Source organism: Procambarus clarkii, chromosome 19, assembly GCF_040958095.1.
Source record: "Procambarus clarkii isolate CNS0578487 chromosome 19, FALCON_Pclarkii_2.0, whole genome shotgun sequence".
NCBI classification, from domain to species: Eukaryota; Metazoa; Arthropoda; class Malacostraca; order Decapoda; family Cambaridae; genus Procambarus; species Procambarus clarkii.
This window is the reverse complement of record NC_091168.1, coordinates 11,185,090-11,209,090: the sequence shown is the minus strand read 5'-3', so window position 1 is coordinate 11,209,090 and position 24,001 is coordinate 11,185,090. Positions and strand designations below refer to the sequence as shown.

General features: G+C 48.1%; 1 protein-coding gene across 7 annotated transcripts in view; it reads right to left on the bottom strand.

Annotated features, from left to right (window-relative positions):
• Nucleotides 1–24,001, bottom strand: part of LOC123757411 (optineurin) — a 490,032-nt gene that overhangs the window by 439,167 nt on the left and 26,864 nt on the right. For all 7 annotated transcript variants that reach the window (XM_069326928.1, XM_069326927.1, XM_069326933.1 and 4 more), the window contains one exon: nucleotides 12,569–12,708. In XM_069326928.1, coding sequence (XP_069183029.1) covers nucleotides 12,569–12,703 — 135 coding nt within the window. In that variant the 5' untranslated portion in view covers nucleotides 12,704–12,708. The remainder of the gene's footprint in view (nucleotides 1–12,568; nucleotides 12,709–24,001) is intronic.

Here is a 24,001-nt window from a genome sequence, read left to right as displayed (position 1 = left end):
CTTAGGCCTACCGGGGACCATGGCCAGAACCGGGCCCCCTCAGAGAGGCAAGGGGAAGCAATGACCTATAGAAAACCCCATGTGGTTGGAAGCATTCTATGTCTGCCATCAACCGGATCAGGCACCCAGAAAGGTTAGCGCCCCAAAATAAACCCCTATTCTGGTTAAAATTGCTACCAAAAGCCGTACTAGTGGATAGAACTCCCAACAGAAAACAAGCAAACTAGTGTGATGTCACACATCGCCACGCAGCTGTCTGAGCAGCTCCCCCCCTCCCCAGGAGGGGGAAGGGGGAGCCCCAGAACCCTTCACGCCAGTTACTCACACCTCAGTTCTGAGGCTGGATGTCAAAAACACGAAAAAATCGCTGACCGGAAGGAGAGAGGGAAGCTGGGGAGCCTCCGGGACTCTCCCAGAAAATGGCGTTTCATTACATTCAACGCTGATTTTCTGGGGTGAGCCTCGTCGACCTCGATGGCCTCGCGATCGGGGATGGGCGCTGCATACACGGGAAGGCGCCTCGACCACGCCGACGCGAAGAGGTCCACCTCGGGGGGCCCGAACATCTGGCAAAGCCAACAGAAGGAAGCGTCGTCGACCGTCCACTCCGTGGAGAGGGGAACGAAGAGACACAGGCCGTTGGCCAAAACATTGGACACTCCCTGTACATGAACCACCAGGATAGCCTAACCCCGAGAACTCAGCAGATGAGTCACCCAAAGCGACCAACCCCAAAGAGAAAAGGACCGCATCGAACCCCTGCGGTTCAGGCAATGAACCACAGGAGAGCAGTCCGAATGGAGCTGAATCGTTGATCCGTGGGCGACCTGAATCCTCCAAAGAGCAAACCACACCACCGCGAACTCCCGCATCTTGCTGTGAGCTCGACGGAAGAACGGACCCCAACGCCCCTGGCCAGCCTGGTGAGCACTGGTCACAAAGCCCCAGCCGAGAGATAATGCACCTGTTTACACATCGAGCGGGGGCTCGGGTAGGCGCCAGGGCACTGAACCCCGAAAAACCCGAAGAGGAAGCCGGCGACGCAGCAGCTGACACAAGGCCCCCAGGGGTCGAACCCAGCGATCGCAAGAGAGGCAGAAGGGGCGACCCCGAAGGAACCAGAATAGCCGATGACGCCAAACCCGACCCGGCGGGTAGACTACCATCGTGAAGGTCAGGCTCCTCGAGCAACCGCCGGGTGACCCGAGGGCCCACCAGAAACAAACGAAGGCTGAGGGCCCGCAGCCGCAGGAGAGACTCCGGAGGGAGAGACAAGGAAGCGGTCCGAGAGTCCCAAACCAGATCCAGCCAAGTCCGAACATGTGAGGGGACCAGATGGGACTTCCTCCAGTTCACCATGAACCCGAACCCGGCTAGCTGGGAAAGAACCAAATCCCTGGCTAGCAAGCAAGCCGACAGGCTGGGAGCCCAAACCAGCCAGTCGTCGAGGTAGGCCAACACCCGAACACCTAAGAGATGCAAACGGGCCACCACGACCCGCGGAAGGCGCATGAACACGCGAGGTGCCAGGTTCAACCCGAACGAGAGACAACGAAAGCGGTAACTTAGATGCCCCACAACAAAACCGAGCCAGTCCCGGAACCTCGGATGAATCGGGACATGCCAATAAGCGTCATGGAGGTCCAGGGACACCATCTAAGTGCCCGGCTCCAAGAGGAACCGAACCTGAGGCAGCGTAGTCATCCAAAAGGAGGGGCAAAGAACCCAGGGGTTTAAACAGAACAAGTTCAGAATAAACCGCAGGTCCGCGCAGACCCGTTTCGGGACCGTAAACAGACGGGAAACCCATCTGAGAGATGACGTTGTTTCGACGACACCCAAGCGAACCCTTTCCAAGATGACCTGACAGAGCGCAGGGAAAAAAACCTGCCCTGCCAGCCCCGACCTCCCCAATGGGGGGGGGGGGCCCACCCAACGCCACCGCAGGCCGACAGATATGACCCGAAATGCCCACGAATCGTGGGACCAGGCATGGGCGAACAGTGCAAGCCTCCCCCCCCCCCCCATCTCCCCGTCAATGGGGCAAACCGCGAAAGGACCGGCGCCCCTTACAAGACCCAGAACCCCGCACAGAGCAAACACCTCGCCGACTTGACGAGGGTAGGTCCGAAGCAGGAGCCGAACCCGAACCTGACACCAGTGGCCTACCATGAGAAGAACCCCGAGCCCTGGCACAACCTTCTGGAGAGACCCACCACAGGACCCCCTGAAAAACCAACAAGTCCGACATCGGACGACAAGCCAACAATGCAGCCTGGATAAACTGCACCACGGCCAACTCCTCAAACAGAAGAGGACAAAAAGGCGACGACAGCCTAAGAGCCAGAGCTCAAGCAGATTCCACGGAGGAACCCATCACCACCTGCTGACACGCGAGACGGGAAGCATAAATCAAGGAAGCCGCATCCCGCAAAATCAGCCCAAAAAGCTTCAACAAGGCAGCCAACGAACGCGCTGCCGAGGACAAGGCGCCGGACTCCGGGACAGACCCAAGCGTCTTCACATCCTCCACTAGCCAATCCGAGGACAGCTCCAGGAGGGAAAAGAACCGCAAGGGCGAAGTCAAAAGGCCCCGTACGCGCAAGTCCTTCGCCACGAGCGCCGCCGAAAGGGTGGGAACCTGCACATGGAGCTGAATAACGCCCACATCGCGGGGAAGGGCAGGGGCAAACAAGCACTCATTCAGGTACTCAAGCTCGTCCCAAGGAAAACCTGAAGCACCGTGGAAGCATCCCGCCACTCCAGCGTGCGGGAACGACAGAAGGAATGCCAGGAATCCAGAACAAACAAGGGGCAGTCTGCTAGCCAGGAAGACTCCGGAACCTCGTAAAGGAGCCAGAAAGGGAACGAAGTCCCAAACCTGAACTCGGACAGATCCATTTCCGAGGCATAATCCGGGTCACGCAGGAGGTACATTGCAAGGGCCACCCGCACCACACCAGGTTGGATGTGATAAGCCGAAAACCTCCGGAAAGACGGAACCCACGCACCCAAGGGAACACGGAACCGCACCCGAGGAAGGGCCAACACGAAATCCAACTCATACGCAGAGGGGGGGAAATAAAACCCCACACCTTGTAACAACAAGCCCCGCTCAGAGGGAAGAAAAACCCTGGCGGGGTCCAGCGGGGCCTAATGGCCCTCAAAGTCAGCCCCTCCGCAGCCTCGAGGTCCTTCACAGCAGGACCCGGGGCCGAGTCCTCTCCCCCAAGCACCGACCCCACAAGACAAGGACGGAGCAGCCATATAAGCCGGAAGAAAGGGGGCCCCACTAGTCAGACCCAGAAGCTTCGGCCGGGAGACAAGACTCGAATGCCTCTGCCAACCCCCCTCAGAAGGGGCATCCCCCGAAACTGCCCGAGTCTCGAGATCAAGTAACCCCCTGCTCTGACTCCTGAAACCCTCAGACGTTTCAGGGCCGGAAGCAGGGGGGAGGAGACAAGAACGAACAACAGGAGGCGAAGGACGAGGAGGTGTGGACTGAGCCAGGATCGAAGCGACCCCCACCCCAAGTCCGGGTCTCGAAAAGCAAAGAGGGGCAGCCCTGGGGCATCCGGGTGAGCAACCAACCGAGTGCGATGCAACAGACAAAACCTAGCTTGCAATGCACGCGCCGCCTGTACCCGAATAGAATAAAAAAAGGATTGGGTAAATTGAGTCACAAGCAAGCAGCAACACTCACAGGACTCAGGGTCGAAAGTATCACCGACCCAACAGGCAGCGTGGCAGAGGCCAAAACAATGAGGGTCACCATGAGACAAGGGGACCGAGCAACCCTCAAACTCGCACACAGCAAGCGGGGACTTCGGGGTCACATCCATCGGACCCATGCGCCCCCTAGGGGATTCCCAGGGTCCTGAGCATTTACTTTAACCCTTAAAGTGCGCATCACGTCATATGATGTGTTAGAAGTTGTTCCAGTCAACTGCGCATCATGTCATATGACGTGTTGGAGTACTAGGCAAGATTTAAACGGCCCGCGGATACACGGGGTTCACCACACCTTCATCAGGGCTCTTGTAAACAGACACCATTTTTTTTTTTAAATCGTGGGCCAAATTCCCGGGTGTTATTGGCCTAAGTATTGAGTGAGCTACCAAGCCTGACGCACGCAGCATGAGCTAACAGCACTGCTGCTCAGCCTGTGACCACAGCATCGCCTAAAAAAGCCATAATATACTTGTTCATGCTATTATGTACCGGTGATATTATTACAGAAGACCCCTGACTGATAAAACTGACCAGGGTTCTGATAATAGCAGGATTGTGGTGATATTTAGCGCTGTGCTCCATGGAGGGAGGAGTAATGCTGTGGGAGGGAGGGTGGTGGCGATTGTCTTCTGACTGTGTGTGGCCACCTTTTATTGACTGCACTCACCATACCAGCTTAGTGGTTCGCTATGGTGAAAACAAATGTAGATACTTATATATAACTTGAGTATAGAGGGTATAAATAGCAAGAGGAGGAGGTTGGGAGCCGCCATTTTAGTGAGGGCGGTGGCGACACCACCGTGCAGACGACGGTGTTGTTTACTGCTTACCACGATGGTCTTTGGGCACCATACCAGTTTACTTGTACAAGTATGGTGAATAAAACAGGTAGATATTTATATATAATGTGTATATATAGCGTAATAACACCACAAACAGTATTGTTGTTGGAGAAATATTAGTGCATCTGGCCTTGAGGGTGGCAGCCATCAGCTGACTGTGTGAGGTCCTACGTCTTTGTGCCTTTACTCACCATACAAGTTTAGATGTACAGTTATGGTGAACAAAACATGTAAATACTTATATATAACGTCTGTATATAAAAGCAAAAACAGTATGGTGGGTGGAGAATTGTGGCAAGTCAGGTGAGGTGAGGGAGGGAGGGAGTGGCAGTGGTGGACTGCCACTGCCTGTAACTGGCACTGCCACTCAGCATACCAACTTAGTGGCTTGTTATGGTGAACACGAATGTAGATACTTATATATAGCGTCTGTATATAGTGAATTATAGCAAAAACAGTATTGTGGGAGGAGAATGTGGGTGAGTCAGATGACTTGAGGGAGGGCGGGAGTCGCTGGCTGGTACACGGCGGTCACTCCTCGTTACTTTTTGACTCATAATAGCTACCTAGTGGTTCGTTATGGTGAACAAAACATGCAGATACTTATATATAACCTGTGCTTATAGTGTAATAACCGACAAAGTATTTGTTCACTGATTGATGAATATAATTGAATCAACAATATGCACACCATATTTTTGAGTACAGCGATGATTCACTCATTTTATTATATAAATATATCAAACTACACACTATTGAATAATATTACAGCAAAAAAACTATGAAAAATCAATCAGAGACATTGAAATAATTAGGTAATTATCTCTTTGTGGCAACTCCGGCCTGACCGCTGGCGAGCAACAGACCGCTTGGGACGCATGCTGAGTCAGCCCCTATTTTTTGCCAGACTTTCCCTGCCCTATAGCGGGCAATATATGCCACTTATGATTTTTTATTATTTTTCCCGTGAACAGTGAACACAAATGAACAGGTTAGGAAGAAAAAATATTTTTTTTTTTTTTCAAAATTACATGCGCCTGTGGGGAAGAAAGGATATTATACCCCTAGCATGTTAAGGGTTAACCCTTGTATGGCGCTTGACTATTTAGCATGTGTCACTCACAGGTGCATGAAAAAAAAATGATTTTTTCTTCTAAACCTGTTAATTTATGGTCACTGGTCATGGAAAGAATAATAAAAAAATCATAAATGGCACATATTGCCCGCTATAGGGCGGGGAAGTCTGGCAAAAAACTAGCGTTGCATGTGTGACGGGAAAGTGTTGGAGTATAGATGTTCGACAGTCCTCCAATGGCAGGTGTCAATGCCTGGTCACACTTACAAAAAAAAGATAGACTGCTTGCCTGTTGTCTGTGGTAAGTTAGAGGGAGGAACACGTAAAACACAAAGTATAAACAATAAAACTTTAATATATTTACTTTAAACATAAATGAAAATAAAGACAAATCTCAGGTAAATGACTAATGTAATTAAATAACAAAGATAAATGCAAAAACACAATAGATTAAATATAATGGTGAAATGGTGCTGAGAATATTGGCTTTAGCTGAGACCTCCCTTAGTATATGAAAGCCAGAGAGCTTAGTATGCCAGAGAGAGATGTCAACTCTAAGAGCACAAAGAATATTCTGAAGTTGATGGCTGGTCAGGCTCAGACGTCGACTTAGGTAGATGGCGCTGAGGTGCAGGGTGCAGGTGCGCGTACGGCGAGTCAACAATCAGGAGCAGGCAGGCTGGGATGGGTAGTTTGCTGGTTGACGACGAGCCGGCATGGAGGGTGTGTGGAGTAGGGGGGTTCTTGGGTACGTTTTGCCTCCTGGTCAAAACGTTTTGTGCTACCGGTCACGTATCTTGAATGAAGCATCTTGTACTTGTATATTTGACGTAACTTTAAGTAGGGAAGAGCAGGCTCAATCTCTCTTGAAAGAGATTATCGTCACAAATGAAATGAAACTCCATTTTCTGGGTGAGACCCAGAGGCTCCCCGGAGTTTTACCAGGCTGATATGCTAATGTCAGACTTTGGCATGTGTATGGAGTTCTAGGGCCTACCGGGGACCATGGCCAGAACCTGGCCTCCTCAGAGAGGCAAGGGGAGCAATGGCCTATAGAAACCCTGTGTGGTTGGAAGCATTCTATGTCTGCCATCGACCGGGTCAAGCATCCAGAAAGGTAAGCATTCCAAAACAAACCTCTGTTCTGGTTAAAATTGCTACCTAAAGCCGAACTAGTGGATAGAACTCCCCAACAGAAAAACAAGCAAACTAGTATGACGTTACACGTCACCGTGCCGCTGTCTGCGCATCTCTCCCTTCCCCGGGAAGGGGAAGGGGGAGCCCCAGACCTCCCACGCCAGCTATCCACCCATCAGTTCTGAGGCTGGATGTCAAAACACGCAAAAACCGTCGACCGGAGGGAGGGAGGGAGGGGGGGTTGCCGGGGAGCCTCCGGGTCTCACCCAGAAAATGGCGTTTCATTACATTCAACACTGGTTTTCTGGGGGGAGCCCCGTTGGCTCCCCGGAGCTAACTACCAACAGAGGAAGGTCAAAGGGACAGAACCGGGAGGCGGACACCACACACCCCTCACGGAAGCGAGACAACCGGCAGCAAACACCAACCCAAGGCGCCAGAGCACCGAAAAGTCCCGGGAACAACACGAGAACAAGCAGCAAGGCCCCCGTACGAACACCAATGATCCACGCCCGAATGACCACAAGGACACGTCGCTCAGACGGCAGCGAGAGCAGTGAAGCCACGAACGCCACGGGCATGAGGGAAGAACACAGGCAGCTGAGCCGCAAGAACACGGCTGACAACCCGGGACACCATCACCCACGAACCGGGAAGAACTGAACCAGATCAACGCAAAACGCGCCCCAGACACAGATGCCGTGGCACGCAAACAACAGCGGAGGGCCACCACAGACCACAAAACACGACACACCCCCAGCCCAACAAACCAAGCACCAACAAACCATGGACCCCTCCAGAATGCAGCAGCACCACCCCGTGCCAGAAAAGATGGAGATTGCCGCCATCTAACAACCAAAACACTAAAACCGAAGGAGCAAGAAAACTCAGCGACCCGACCCCCAGAGGCAAATGCCAAAAGGAAAAAAGAGCCGACGAAAAAACAAACCGGAACCGAAGGGGCACTACCAACCGAGAAGAAAACAGAGCACGCTGACCAGAGACCAGGACGGTGCAAGCAGCGCACGAACAGGCCGGAGGTGAAACGATGCACGAGACAGCTTACTAACGGTGCAAAAGCAACACCAACACCGAAAGCAAGCCGAAGCGGCTCCGCCAGCGCCTCACAAAAGAGGCGACAGTATGCGGCAAGACGACGGCCCCCAATCCCTACCAGAAAACCAAGCCGACACTAACAAGAGTAGCCACCTAAGAAGGGACAGGAAAGGGAAGGGAAGGACCGCCAAAATACCCCATACTGCCGCCAAGAGAAGTACGCAGGTGCGACACATACCACGAAGCCCCCTGACCACCACCCGGAGGCGAGACTGCGAGGCAGAACGGAAGCAGCCCCGACAAGGCCCCTCCGAACCCAGGAAAAGGCGGAGCTGCGGGAAGATCTCGGGCGCGACCACCGAAACCCAGGCAGCACAAGGAGATGGAACGTCTGCAGAACAGAAAAACTCCCCAAAGCAAGCAAGCCTGCCTGGAGTTCAGAAACGACGGGCCCGACGCAAGACATCGCAAGACCCCGAAAAACCAACCGGCAGGGCTAGCTAAGAAACCAAAGAAGGCGGAAGGGTTGCCGCCAGAACAGTACCCGAACCAAGGGGTACGAGCAACTGCAACAGACCAAAACAAAGAAACACACCACAGGACACAAGCCGAAAAAACGCCCAAGAAGCCAAGGAACACACGCCGAACACCCCTGCGGCAGAGGAGGAAACAAGGGAACGCACAAGGAAATTAAGCGGTGGAAACCGACCATAGGAAATGCCAGGAAAATGACTGGGGAGAGGCAGGATGAAAGAGCTGAAGCACAAAAACCCCAGGAAAACAACCAGGGGTGGACAATCAGGCAGGGACAGAAAAACCCCACGCACATGAGAGGGCCAAGCCAGGGACCTGAAGACCACGAAAAACAACAAGCAAACCCCCATACGCAAACCCTAGACACAAAACAGCAGCAAAGTGCCACACGACAACCGGACACAGGAACAAGGACACGCCACCGCGAAACACGTTACCAATGCACACGTGCAGCAGCAACAGGCACCACCGCAACATGCAACATGTAAATAGCAACTCTCTTCTGCAAAGGCAGAGAACGGAGCAGGCAGACCCCAGACAGGGCCAACGGAGACACGACAGAACCCAGCAGGCCCAGAAACCTGCACACCAGGCGACCGACGGCGGAGAACCCCGCTCGATACCTGCTGGATGGGGTACTGGAAGCACATTTACACCCCAAGCCCGGCCCGAGGCTAGGCTAGACCGCCCAGAGGGTGGCCCACCAGGCAGCTGCTTGGAGCGGCGCACAGGCCCACATACCCCCCACAACCAGGACGGGCCGAAACTTCTAGTCGAAAACAGGCTAGTGTGCCCTGGAAGTCCACAGACGTACCGGCAATATGGCGTATGCTCGCAAGTAGGTCGTGTAACAACCGCAGACCTCTGATGGTTATACAGTGTTCCCCGATTGTGCCTATAGCACCACTGCACTCCACTGCTACTATCCCGCAAGTTCTTTCAGATAGGTGGGACCCAAGAGCCAGAGCTCAAACTCTGCAAGCACAACCAGGTGAGCCCTACCAGGTGAGTACATAACCAGCACCACAACCCACACACCTGGATAAGATTTCTCACATAATATATAGGTTGTGTGGGGTCTATGTTCTCCTATTCCACATTCCATAACATGGCATTTATTAACATTAAATTCCAGTTTGGCAACCCACATCTGGACCTAAAAAAGGCTTTCGATAGTTCCACATAAGAGGTTGTTCTGGAAACTGGGAAATATTGGAGTGATGACGGGTAAGGTTCTAACATGGATGAAAAATTTTCTGATAGAAAAATGAGGGCAGTGATCAGAGGCAAAGTATCGGACTGGAGAAATGTCACAAGTGGAGTACCACAGGGTTCAGTTCTTGCACCAGTGATGTTTATTGTCTACATAAATGATCTACCAGCTGGTATACAGAATTATATGGACATGTTCGCTGATGATGCTAAGATAATAGGAAGGATAAGAAACTTAGATGATTGTCATGCCCTTCAGGATGACCTGGACAAAATAATTATATGGAGCACCACTTGGCAAATGGAATTTAATGTTAATAAATGCCATGTTATGATATGTGGAATAGGAGAACATAGACCCCACACAACCTACAGGCATACCTCAGAATAAGAGTTTAATCCGTTCCTGGAGACGCCTCGCCTTCCGAAAACTCGCATTCCGAAGTTAATTTCCCCATAAGAAATAGAGGGAAATGAATTAATCCGTTCCTGACTACCCCAAAAACCCCACATCAAACTAAATTTTTATACCTAATTTACCTAATTCATCTAAATAAACCTACAAAACTGTGTTCCAGTTATTACTTACCTTGCTGTCGAGTGCTGTAGGCGTATGGAAGATGGTGAGGAGGGGGGAGGAGGAGAGGAGTTACTGTTTGGAAGGGGAGTCCCCTTCCATAATCACATCACATAACCCCATGCCTTGTAACACTATGGATACCACTTCTCTTTCTAAATTTTTCAAACCAGCCCCTGCTTGCCTTAAACTCTTTCTTATCTGCATCACTCGTTGCAGGGGTATTCTTTAGAAGGTCTTCGTGCAACACCCTGGCTTTCTCACAAATAATGGCCTCCGAAACACTATCACCCCTCAACTCCTTGTCGTGTATCCAAATTAATAACAACTTTTCCACTTCTTCAAGTATTTGTGGTCTTTGTGCCGTTAATGTTCTTACTCCTTTTGCCACTTTAGCACCCATAATCTTATTTTTCTTCTTAAGTATAGTGCATATTGTTGATGTGGCTTTGTTGTACTGCCTACAAAGTTCAACAACACGTGTACCGTTCTCATGCTTCCGAATGATCTCTTGTTTCTCCTCTATTGTCATCCTCACATGAGCTTTCTGGCCTTTATCCTTACCACTGGCTTTCTTGGGACCCATGGTGAGATATATAATAACAAATTGTATAGACAAATCACCAAAAATCCAACAAAACACTGAAAATCCGCGAGAAGAATTGATGTGGGGGTAGTCACTGAGCGCGAGACAATAATAAACTGAGGGGCGGCGGGGCGGAGGGGCGACGAACGCGCTAGGTCGGCTGTACGCGTATCAACAAACTTGCGCCCAAACTCGCCTCCCGAAGTAACCCTCGCCTTCTGAGGCAAATTTTTGGAGTAAATACACCTCGCCTTCCGAAAACCTCGCATACAGGGACAATCGCATTCCGAGGTACCACTGTATATATTATGTGAGAAATCTTTAAAGAATTCTGATAAAGAAAGAGATCTAGGGGTGGTTCTAGATAGAAAACTATCACCTGAGGACCACATAAAGAATATTGTGCGAGGAGCCTATGCCAAGCTTTCTAACTTCAGAATTGCTTTTAAATACATGGATGGCGATATACTAAAGAAATTGTTCACGCCTTTTGTAAGGCCAAAGCTAGAATATGCAGCGGTTGTGTGGTACCCATATCTTAAGAAGCACATCAACAAACTGGAAAAGGTGCAAAGACATGCTACTAAGTGGCTCCCAGAACTGAAGGGCAAGAGCTACGAGGAGAGGTTAGAGGCATTAAATATGCCAAAACTGGAAGACAGAAGAAAAAGAGGTGATATGATCACTACATACAAAATAGTAACAGGAATTGATAAAATCGATAGGGAAGATTTACCGAGACCTGGAACTTTAAGAACAAGAGATCATAGATATAAACTAGCTAAACACAGATGCCGAAGAAATATAAGAAAATTCACTTTCGCAAACAGAGTGGTAGACGGTTGGAACAAGTTAGATGAGAAGGTGGTGGATAAGGTGTGGCTAAGTTCTTGAGGTGTGGCTACCCACACCTCAAGAACTGAGGTGTGGGTAGCCGGCGTGGAGGGACTGGGGCTCCCCCTTCCCCCTCCTGGGGAGAGGGGAGCTGCGCAGACAGCGGCGCGGCGGTGTGTGACGTCACACTAGTTTGCTTGTTTTCGGTTGGGGTGTTCTATCCACTAGTTCGGCTTTTGGTAGCAATTTTAACCAGAATAGGGGTTTGTTTTGAGGCGCTTACCTTTCTGGGTGCCTGTTCAGGTCAATGGCAGACATAGAATGCTTCCAACCACACGGGGGCTTCTATAGGCCATTGCTCCCCTTGCCTCTCTGAGGGGGCCCGGTTCTGGCTGTGGTCCCCGGTAGGCCTAAGAACCCTATACACATGACTGATGCCAAAGTCTGACATTAGCATATCAGCCTGGGATAGCTCCGGGGAGCCGACGGGGCTCCCCCCAGAAAACACACATAAATTTGCACATTGATGTTTCAGGTAAGTTTTCATCTTGAACAGGTTATACATATTCAGTATAATGGGGTGACCAGGGACATAGCAGACTGAACAAAATGCATTATACAGTAAAACCAATGGGCTCCACTCCATTTAGTTTATTAAGGGAAGGTCACACCACACCAGCAGTGGCCAACCAGTGATCCACAGATCACCAATGGCCCGCGCGACAATTTTATTTGTGTATTATACATAACTGTGTATTTTCTTTAACTGTTATATTTAATGACATCAAATAGTTTGCTTAAATAACTATCATTTCTTGTTTGGTGGACTGCAGGATTCATATTAATGGTCTGTGGAATTTAAAATTATGAATTTAGTGATCTGCAAGCTCTGAAAGGTTGGCGACTGCTGCACCACACTATATACACTGAACAGTATTATATTATCTTGATATTCAGAGATGAGTATGATAGTTTTTGCTAACCTGCACCTCTGTAGCCATGCCATTGGAAGTAGTTGTAATAGAAGTTGGTGTTATGAGAGGCAGGGAGTCTATACCAGGGGTGGTCACTCCACACAAACCACCCTGTCCCATTATGGATTCGTCCTGTCGCACCATTACACCTAGAAAAATAAAAATCACAATGAGAATAAGTATTTGTTGGCTTTTACAAATTAAAGTCAATGTTCATAAGTCAATTAAATAATCATATTGTATTGAACTTTTAATTTCATAAACATACTTCAGCTTTTGCTATTTTACTTTCAAAAGTGATTTTCTCCAAAGACAATTTTCTGATGCATTTCATAATTTTGGTATCTTACTAACTTCACACACATAGTACTTTCAATGCTTAACCACTGCAATGCGCAAAGCACCTTGAGGTGCTAGATCTGGGGGTGCACAAAGCGCCTTAGGGTGCTCATAGGTATAGCATAGCATTCAAAACTCCAGCGGCTACATGGGGTTCACATCAGCTTCCTCGGGCTCTCGTAAACAGACGCCATTAAAAAAAAATCGTGAGTAACATTTCTGGGTGTGAGAGTCTCGGTACTGAGTGAGTAACCAAGGCTGGCATATGCAGCATGAGCTAACAGCATTGCTGTTCAGCTTGTGACCACAACATCACCTAAAAATGTCAAAATATATATGTAACTGGTATTATTTACTGATGATAGTATTACAGAAGACCCCCTGACTGTGATATAAATGACCAGGATTATGATAATAGCAGGATTGTGGTGAGACTTAGCAGTGTGCGTAGTATGACGAAAGGAGTATTCTTGGCGAAGGAGGGAGGGAGAGGAAGCGTCATCTACTAACTGGTGTGTGGCAACTTGTATTTGTCTGGAATCACCATACCAGCTTTGTGGTTCACTATGGTGAACAAAACTGTAGATACATTATTTATATATAATGAGTGTATATAGTGTAATAACAGCAAAAGGAGTATGTTGGGAGGAGCCATTTTGGTGAGGGAGGTGGCTTCGTCTACTGGCTGGTGTGTGACTTGTCATGCTGTGTATGGTGGCCACTCTGCTGTTTGGACACCATACCACCTTAGTTGTATAGTTATGGTGAATGAAACACGTAGATATTTATATATAACGTGTGTAAATAGTGTAATAAAATTAATAACACTATGGTGGGAGGATGAATGTTGGCGAGTTAGGTAATTACCTAAGTGTAATTACCTAAGTGTAGTTACAGGATGAGAGCTACACTCGTGGTGTCCCGTCTTCCCAGCACTCTTTGTCATATAACGCTTTGAAACTATTGACGGTCTTGGCCTCCACCACCTTCTCACCTAACTTGTTCCAACCGTCTACCACTCTGTTTGCGAAAGTGAATTTTCTTATATTTCTTCGGCATCTGTGTTTAGCTAGTTTAAATCTATGACCTCTTGTTCTTAAAGTTCCAGGTCTCAGGAAATCTTCCCTATCGATTTTATCAGTTCCTGTTACTATTTTGTATGTAGTGATCATATCACTTCTTTTTCTTCTGTCTTCTAGTTTTGGCATATTTAATGCCTCTAACCTCTCCTCGTAGCTCTTGCCCTTCAGTTCTGGGAGCCACTTAGTAGCATTTGTGCGAGTGTATGCTGGGATTGCGCACGACATGACCTGTTGTCCGTGTGCCTTCCTTTCCTCTTGTGGTGGGTTTGTGTGGCGGCACTGTGTGTCACTGCATAGCAATATGATGGTATTGTGCCTGGGTACCATACGGATGTTTGTGGTGCTATGATTGGGGACAATTTGGGTGTGCATGGGTTTGTTTGAGGTGTGGTTTCCTGGATTCATTACATGACCTGTCCCTGTGATGTGCTTCCATGTTTTCCCAGTTGCTGGGTGGTACAGGTACAAATGTGTATATATGTATTTTACAGGGTGCTGTGCCCCCCCCCCCTTGTTACATTGTTTCCGGTAGAGGGGACTTTGTTATATAGTTAACTGGTTCTATCAACTGTTTTTATCAATGCCTTCTCTTGGTTCGGAGTGAAATGTATGTGTGTTTCATGCTGGATTCTTGGGTCCCTTTTATTATGCCCTGCCATAGTACATATGTGGCATTTGAACTAAAATGTGATCCGTTTTACTTGAGTGGGTACCTTATCATTTGTGCATTTATTCTGTTACCTTTATACTATTCATGTCCTAGGTTTGGGTGGTGTGTGATAGCTCTGTATTTGCTAGGGTTTGAATGTATATTTATTTTATGACGACTTTGTAACAAAACAAAAAAATGGCTGTTAAGTGTTGTAACTGAACTGTGTGCTTTAAAATGAAATAATTTGCTTTGTATTCATTTTTGCTGTATTACATTGTTAACTCATTATTGTCACTATTGTATATTGTTTTTCTTTCTGTTTATGCATTTTTGTATTTAGTCCTTGTTTTGTATTATGTGTCTGGCCTTTTGGTCTGTATGCCATTTGTTTGGTGGGGTGTTTTGGGAAATGTTTACATTAGGTTAAATGGTACTAATGTTTTCAAGTGTTTTATATGTTCTGTATATGTTTAAGTGAATAGATATAAGCCTTCCCCTAGTGTTGTGTTCATTTATGTTCCCCATCGTACGCCTTTCTTCGTTAGTACTGTAATTTTCCTTCTGTGCTGAAGGACGGGTTGTTAATCACCTGTTTGTGTTGAGTGTTTCAATTTTATTATGAGTTATGTGTGTGCTATCTGTCTCACTGTGTACTGCTGCTTTGGTAAATGTTTTTATATTGTATTTATGTGTTTTATAAATAAAAAGAGAAAAAAAACCAGCGTTGAATGTAATGAAACGCCATTTTCTGGGTGAGTCCCGGAGGCTCCCCGGAGCTATCCCAGGCTGATATGCTAATGTCAGACTTTGGCATCAGTCATGTGTATGGAGTTCTTAGGCCTACCGGGGACCACGGCCAGAACCGGGCCCCCTCAGAGAGGCAAGGGGAGCAATGGCCTATAGAAGCCCCCGTGTAGTTGGAAGCATTCTATGTCTGCCATCGACCGGAACAGGCACCCAGAAAGGTAAGCGCCCCAAAACAAACCCCTATTCTGGTTAAAATTGCTACCAAAAACCGAACTAGTGGATAGAACTCCCCAACCGAAAACAAGCAAACTAGTGTGATGTCACACACTGCCGCGCCGCTGTCTGCGCAGCTCCCCCCTCCCCGGGAGGGGGAAGGGGGAGCCCCAGACCCCCCACGCCGGCTACCCACACCTCAGTTCTTGAGGCTGGATGTCAAAAACGCGAAAAACCGCCGACCGGAGGGAGGGAGGGAGGGATGCCGGGGAGCCTCCGGGACTCACCCAGAAAATGGCGTTTCATTACATTCAACGCTGGTTTTCTGGGGGGAGCCCCGTCGGCTCCCCGGAGCTAACTACCCACAGACAGAAAAAGAGGGACTTACCCGGGAGGCGGTCGTCGCTCACCCCTCAACTCGAAGCCGAGACAACTGGCTGCAACCGCCGACCCAAAGCAACACAGGCCCGACAAGGCCCAGGGACATTCACAAGGTAACGAGCAGCCAGGACCCTGTTCGACCGCCAAAATCCCCGCGCCCGAATATCAGACCAAGACATATTCCCAAAGACGGCAGCAAGAGCCACGAACTTACGAACGTCATGGGCACGGGGATAGATCGCAGGCTGGCTGGACCTAAACTTCTAAAGCTGAACCCCAGGGACGTGTACACTCACGGGGACCTAGCAGGGGGCGCCACCGAGGAGAACAGTGGAAGGGCAAAAACAAACTTGAATAAAACGACAGAACCCCCCACCAGGCAAAAACAAAAAGAAAAACAAAACCCCGCAAGAGGACAGCGAACCCCAAGGAACAGAGCCGGCCGCGATGTCGGGAATTACAAGCTGAGCAGCACCCTGCGCCCCTACCAGTGCAAACTGCCTCTTACCCGCCGGTAACAAGGGAGAACAGAACACCCAAGAGCCCAACAGGCGGCCGAAAAACCGAAAGGTAAAACGGACCAGCAGAGGCAGACCCCGAGGAGCCTGTGGAAGGTGGCCCCAAGCCCCAAGGGCAGTACTTACAGGGCACCTAGGGAAGGCAGCCCTAGGCGCATGCAGCCCGAGTACTGAAGATAACTCCTGGCTCTCGCACCCACAAAACTAACACCACACGCAAAGCACAGTGCAGTAGCGACACCGGAGCCAGAGCACACGACCATCGCCTATAGCATCAGCCTCAAGAACTGAGGTGTGGGTAGCCGGCGCGAGGGGTCTGGGGCTCCCCCTTCCCCCTCCCGGGGAGGGGGGAGCTGCGCAGACAGCGGCGCGGCAGTGTGTGACGTCACACTAGTTTGCTTGTTTTCGGTTGGGGAGTTCTATCCACTAGTTCGGTTTTTGGTAGCAATTTTAACCAGAATAGGGGTTTGTTTTGGGGCGCTTACCTTTCTGGGTGCCTGTTCCGGTCGATGGCAGACATAGAATGCTTCCAACTACACGGGGGCTTCTATAGGCCATTGCTCCCCTTGCCTCTCTGAGGGGGCCCGGTTCTGGCCGTGGTCCCCGGTAGGCCTAAGAACTCCATACACATGACTGATGCCAAAGTCTGACATTAGCATATCAGCCTGGGATAGCTCCGGGGAGCCGACGGGGCTCCCCCCAGAAAAAGTACTCTCACAGCTCTCTTGATTTCAGCGACTATCGCAAGATTTTTTGCCCTATTTTTACTAAGCCTTTATAGTACTGCTTTTGAATCAATGCAGATCACTGCAGCAGTAGTGTTTTGTTCAAGGAATCTTAACGCCATAATAATGGCAGTTAGCTCTGCTTTCATTGAAGAGGCATAGTTCTCAATACATGCTTTTTCTTCATTTCTGCATTGAAAGGCATCATTCCTAATTCCAGTGTATGCTACGTCAGCCCTGCCATTAGATGACCCATCAGTGTAGATTTGATCTAATTCATTTCCAGCTTCTTTATAAATTTCCTCGAGATACTTGTGCCTCATTTCTATGTTGGCCTTCTTTGTTGTCATCTGTTGTCATCTCATAAATGGTAATCCTGCATGGGTCATCCTTCTAGAGAAGTAACCTCTCTACAGGCATGAGCTTACGAGCTTGCTCAAGTTCAGGTGAAGGTGAAGTTCTTCGAGGTAGCAGACTGATCTGTGATGCCATTTTTTGCTTCTCCTGTTTCCTCCTGTAAGTAGCACAGAACTCAGTTTTTTCTTAGCAATATCATTGTAATGGGGATCTCTGGCTATCTTAATTACAAGCCTAGCATTCAGTTCCTTAATTCGGCTTTTAACATTGGGGAGGGACAACTCATCTAGTAGATTAAATGTTTTGGCAGTTCTTGGGACTCCAAGAATGATTGTCATGGCTTCATTTTGTATGCTTTCAAGCCTTTTTCCATGTTATTCTATTTGCATGTATAATCTCAATGTATCCTACCACATGGGTGTATACATATACGTGTATATTAATAAATTCCTACAGGTTCCCTTGGGAATACCTATTCAACAAGGGGAAAGAGGAGGGCAGATGTCTTAGATAGGAAATGATGATATCTACAGTGATTTGTAGTTCCCATGTGTTGCCAGCTCACTGAAGTACCATCACCACATCCTTGGCTGCTACCTGGCTCAGACGTATCCTCGTCCTTCTTCCTTCCTTCCTTGGGTAACACAGACGTGGTGTTGATCCTCTCGACACACCAGGGGGGACAGGTTCAGTGGGGTGTCCAATGCTTGGGTTAACATTGTGTTTTAGTGACTCTCATTGCTCCACGAAATGTACCTTTTCCTGGCAGCCTTATGTCAGTGGCTAGTGCACTGATTCACTGCCATGGAAGAAGATATCACTATGGTCGACTCTACTAGTCGGATCAGTTTCGACACAGGGTGCAGTCACAGTCTGTTTACCATATTCACTGTCTTAATCAGAAATATTAATTTTTACTACACTTTCTCACCTCACTGGGTACTATAGATTTGTTCAGTGTCAACAAACGAGTTCCCCCTTGGCCTCTTCATTGGCACAGTTAAATAAAACACTCTATACATACGTTATATATAAGTACAGTGGTACCTCGAATAACAAATTTAATCCGTTCTGTGTTCGTTATGTGAAACAAATGTCATACAAAACGAATGTTCCCATGTAACCACTGTGATGCACTGTGTTTATTGTGAAATTCCCTCAGTGTGCATGACATCAAATGTTCCCAAAAAATCATTTTTCTTTGTAAAATGATAAATTACCTTCCCTGAACATGTCTATGTAAAAATAATTACCAAATTCCACTTACTTTGGCTGTGGGGACGTGGACAAGGTGCGCTGTGACGTCATCAAGGGCTGGTCGCCCGTGTGTGAAGCTCCCAGACACGGTCGTGCAGGCCATTCAAGCACCGCGTGTTGCCACAAATATATTTTCAAATATTTTTTCTATGTACAGTGGTACCTCGGAATGCGATTGTCCCTGTATGCGAGGTTTTCGGAAGGCGAAGTGTATTTACTCCAAAAATTTGTCTCAGAAGGCGAGGGTTACTTCGGGAGGCGAGTTTGGGGGCGAGTTTGTTGATACGCGTACAGCCGACCAAGCGCGTTCGTCGCCCCTCCGCCCCGCCGCCCCTCAGTTTATTATTGTCTCGCGCTCAGTGACTACCCCCACATCAATTCTTCTCGCGGATTTTCAGTGTTTTGTTGGATTTTTGGTGATTTGTCTATACAATTTGTTATTATATATCTCACCATGGGTCCCAAGAAAGCCAGTGGTAAGGATAAAGGCCAGAAAGCTCATGTGAGGATGACAATAGAGGAGAAACAAGAGATCATTCGGAAGCATGAGAACGGTACACGTGTTGTTGAACTTTGTAGGCAGTACAACAAAGCCACATCAACAATATGCACTATACTTAAGAAGAAAAATAAGATTATGGGTGCTAAAGTGGCAAAAGGAGTAAGAACATTAACGGCACAAAGACCACAAATACTTGAAGAAGTGGAAAAGTTGTTATTAATTTGGATACACGACAAGGAGTTGAGGGGTGATAGTGTTTCGGAGGCCATTATTTGTGAGAAAGCCAGGGTGTTGCACGAAGACCTTCTAAAGAATACCCCTGCAACGAGTGATGCAGATAAGAAAGAGTTTAAGGCAAGCAGGGGCTGGTTTGAAAAATTTAGAAAGAGAAGTGGTATCCATAGTGTTACAAGGCATGGGGTTATGTGATGTGATTATGGAAGGGGACTCCCCTTCCAAACAGTAACTCCTCTCCTCCTCCCCCCTCCTCACCATCTTCCATACGCCTACAGCACTCGACAGCAAGGTAAGTAATAACTGGAACACAGTTTTGTAGGTTTATTTAGATGAATTAGGTAAATTAGGTATAAAAATTTAGTTTGATGTGGGGTTTTTGGGGTAGTCAGGAACGGATTAATTCATTTCCCTCTATTTCTTATGGGGAAATTAACTTCGGAATGCGAGTTTTCGGAAGGCGAGGCGTCTCCAGGAACGGATTAAACTCTTATTCTGAGGTATGCCTGTATTTCCAATGCGGTTTTATTTGTTTCTTTTATCGTATATGATGTATATTTGTGACCTTTACAATATGTATACAGTAGAATGTTCATAATTTTCCATGGAACTGTGATACATGTGTCAGTAATGTGTCCACAATGTTTATTGTCACAATATTACGTGGTAAAAATTCACTAAAATTACAATATGTACAGTTTCACATACTATTTACACAGTAACACACTGTATTACACACTCAGTACTTTGGAGGTGCGTAATAGTCAACGAAGTAGTCCATGGTACACAGCACGACTTTGCTCTCATTGCACCAGCTACAGATAGATTTTCACTTCCTGTTTCATCGCTCTGTGTGCTTGCAAATAACGCACTCGAGTGCACCCTTGGCTTTAGTACTTGTAGGTGGTATGTAGCCAAGCTTGTAAAGCATAAGGTAGTATTGAAACGATTATAGGAAAAGCTCAATTTGTAAGGTAGTCTTGAAAAGATCGCTTCGTAGGGTCCCACACAGGAAGAGATTCAACTAGCCTCAAAGAGTGTCCGACAGTCAGGAAGAGATTCAGGTATTCTTGAAAATATCTATGGAAAACACCACCATGGAAGCCGCTAACACTGTTCATCTATGCTACTTGTATCAGATGTATCATTACTGAACGCAGAAAACAATTCATCTATGTATCATCTATATAAATTGGAGATGGCAAGGGTGGGGCTCAGAGCTACAACTGGATATGCTCGCTGTATCATCCTCATAGGTGCTGTATCACTTGCATCCGACCGTTGTGTTAAGTCCTTATTGCGCCTAGCTTCACCAATATTATGACCCCTTATGTTCTTCAAACAATAAGGTCTGAATTTCACCGACTGAGCGCAATCTTTCAACACTGTGTCGGACAGTTGTTTGGTGCCACAAATGGTTGCTCACGCAGTACTAACCCAGCCAGCAGCCCTTGTGTTTCATATTCGTTATAGCAAAAGGTTCGTTCAGTGTTTGTCGGGTAGGCTGCTCCATTATGACAATCTTTGTTTCAAATGTGTTCCATTTGTTTTGTATTTGTCACTTACGTCTCAGTAATGGAGCAGCCTACCCGACAAACACTGAAACAAACCTTTATAGCATTTGTCCATACAGTACAACCTCGATTCAACGTACCCCGATTCAACGAATCTCCGGCTAGTTCGCACACTTTTCAGGCCGAATTTACTCACCCGATTCGACGAACAATGGTTCGCCGAAGCGAGGGATGTTCGGATTTGGTTACGATGTCCAGACAGAGTTCACAGACTGGTGGAAAACTTTCCCATTCTATAACAGATTACAATTAATATTTCTCTCATATGACAAGTTGGATCACACAAGTGGATCACACAAGTAGACCACACAAATGGACCACACATGTGGACCACAAGTGGTCCACAAGCTTACGATTTTGGGACAGAGTTCACAGAGTGGTGGAAAACTTTCTCATTCTATCACAGATTACAATTAATAATTCCTTCATAAGAAGTTGGATCACACAAGTGAACCATATGAACCAAACACCAGCCAAAATGGTCCACACAAACACCAGCCAGAGTGATCCACACAAGTGAACAACTGAGTTTCCATGATTTTCGTTCACTGATTTGGGGCACACGTATCTTTGTACATTAATTTAAAGGATGAAGCGTGATTACCTAGCTACATGTGGTAAAATCTCCTTATAGACATCTTCTGCGATGAAACAAGATGAGTGAGGGTGGACAGATAAGAGAATACTATACTGTAAACCTCACTTTACAGTGAGGTTTCACTCACTTTCGTCTGTGTGTCGTCATAGTTCAGTGACCCATGACTTTTGAAAGTTTCATATTAATAAATAATTTCTAAAACCAGTGTTTTAATAGCTTTTTATTATCCTAATTAAACTAAACTAAATAAAACCGAAAATATGCTGTAACATGATAGACATCTGCTCTTTGAGAAATTACTGTATGTTATTGGAACAACTCCAGCGTGAGTGGACGGGTCTAATCCCTGTACACACACCATGCTTGTTTCATATCCCTCCCTCCCCCCCTCTCTCTCTCTCTCTCTCTCTCTCTCCCTCTCCCTCTCTCTCTCTCTCTCTCTCTCTCTCTCTCTCTCTCTCTCCCCATCCATCCATCCATCCCCTCCCTCCATCCATCCATCCATCCCCTCCCTCCATCCATACCCTCCATCCATCCATCCATCCCCTCCCTCCATCCATCCATCTATCCCCTCCCTCCATCCATCCCCTCCCTCCATCCCCTCCCTCCATCCCCTCCCTCCATCCCCTCCCTCCATCCATCCCCTCCCTCCATCCATCCCCTCCCTCCATCCATCCATCCATCCATCCCCTCCATCCATCCATCCATCCATCCATCCATCCCCTCCCTCCATCCCCTCCCTCCATCCCCTCCCTCCATCCATCCATCCATCCCCTCCCTCCATCCATCCATCCATCCCCTCCCTCCATCCATCCATCCATCCCTCCCATCCATCCATCCATCCCCTTCCTCCATCCATCCATCCATCCATCCATCCCCTTCCTCCATCCATCCATCCATCCATCCATCCATCCCCTTCCTCCATCCATCCATCCATCCCCTTCCTCCATCCATCCATCCATCCATCCATCCCCTCCCTCCATCCATCCCCTCCCTCCATCCATCCATCCATCCCCCCTCCATCCATCCATCCATCCATCCCCTCCATCCATCCCCTTCCTCCATCCATCCATCCATCCATCCATCCATCCCCTTCCTCCATCCATCCATCCATCCATCCCCTTCCTCCATCCATCCCCTCCCTCCATCCATCCCCTCCCTCCATCCATCCATCCATCCATCCCCTCCATCCATCCATCCATCCATCCCCTCCCTCCCTCCCTCCATCCACTCCCTCCCTCCATCCATTACCCCCATCCATCCATCCAATCCCTCCCTCCCTCCATCCACTCCCTCCCTCCATCCATCCATCCATCCATCCATACATCCATCCTTCCCCTCCCTCCCTCCCTCCATCCATCCATCCATCCATCCATCCATCCTTCCTTCCCCTCCCTCCCTCCATCCATCCCCTCCATCCATCCATCCATCCCCTCCCTCCATCCATCCATCCATCCATCCCCTCCCTCCATCCCCTCCCTCCATCCATCCATCCATCCCCTCCCTCCATCCATCCATCCATCCCCCTCCATCCATCCATCCATCCCCCCCTCCATCCATCCCCTTTCTCCCTCCATCCATCCAGAATTGAAGAAACAAATCAAGTTAAAAAAAAAGTTAACTGGGTCAGAGTTAGGGTTATCAGCGAGTCGGTCCCTTCACTACCACCGACACACCTCCCCCCCCCACCCCTACAGCCCATACACACACACACACCCTCAAATCATCCATCCTTCCATCCTACCATCAATCCATCTCCATCCTCTCCTTCCCTGCCTCCCTCCGTGCCTGTCTCCCTCCGTGCCTGCCTCCCTCCCTGCCTCTCCCTCACAAGCTCTGCCTGCCCACCTCCCTCCCAACCTCCCACTGATTTGTGGCAGACGTATCTTTGTAAATTAATTTAAAGGCTGAAGCGTGATTAGCTAGCTACATGTCGTAAAATCTCCTTATAGACATTTTCTGTGATAAAACAAGGTGAGTGAGGGTGGACAGATAAGGGAATACTGTTCTGTAAACCTCACTTGGTTTTCCTTCGTCTGTGTCGTTATAGTTCAGTGACCCATGACTTTGAAAGTTTCAGACTAATAAATCATTTCTAAAACCAATGCTTTAATAGCTTTTTATTATCCTAATTAAACTAAACTAAATAAAACCGAAAATATACTGTAATATGATAGACATCTGCTATTTGAGAAATTATTTGTTATTGGAACAACTCCAGCGTGAGCGAGTGGACGGGTCTAATCCCTGTACACACACCATG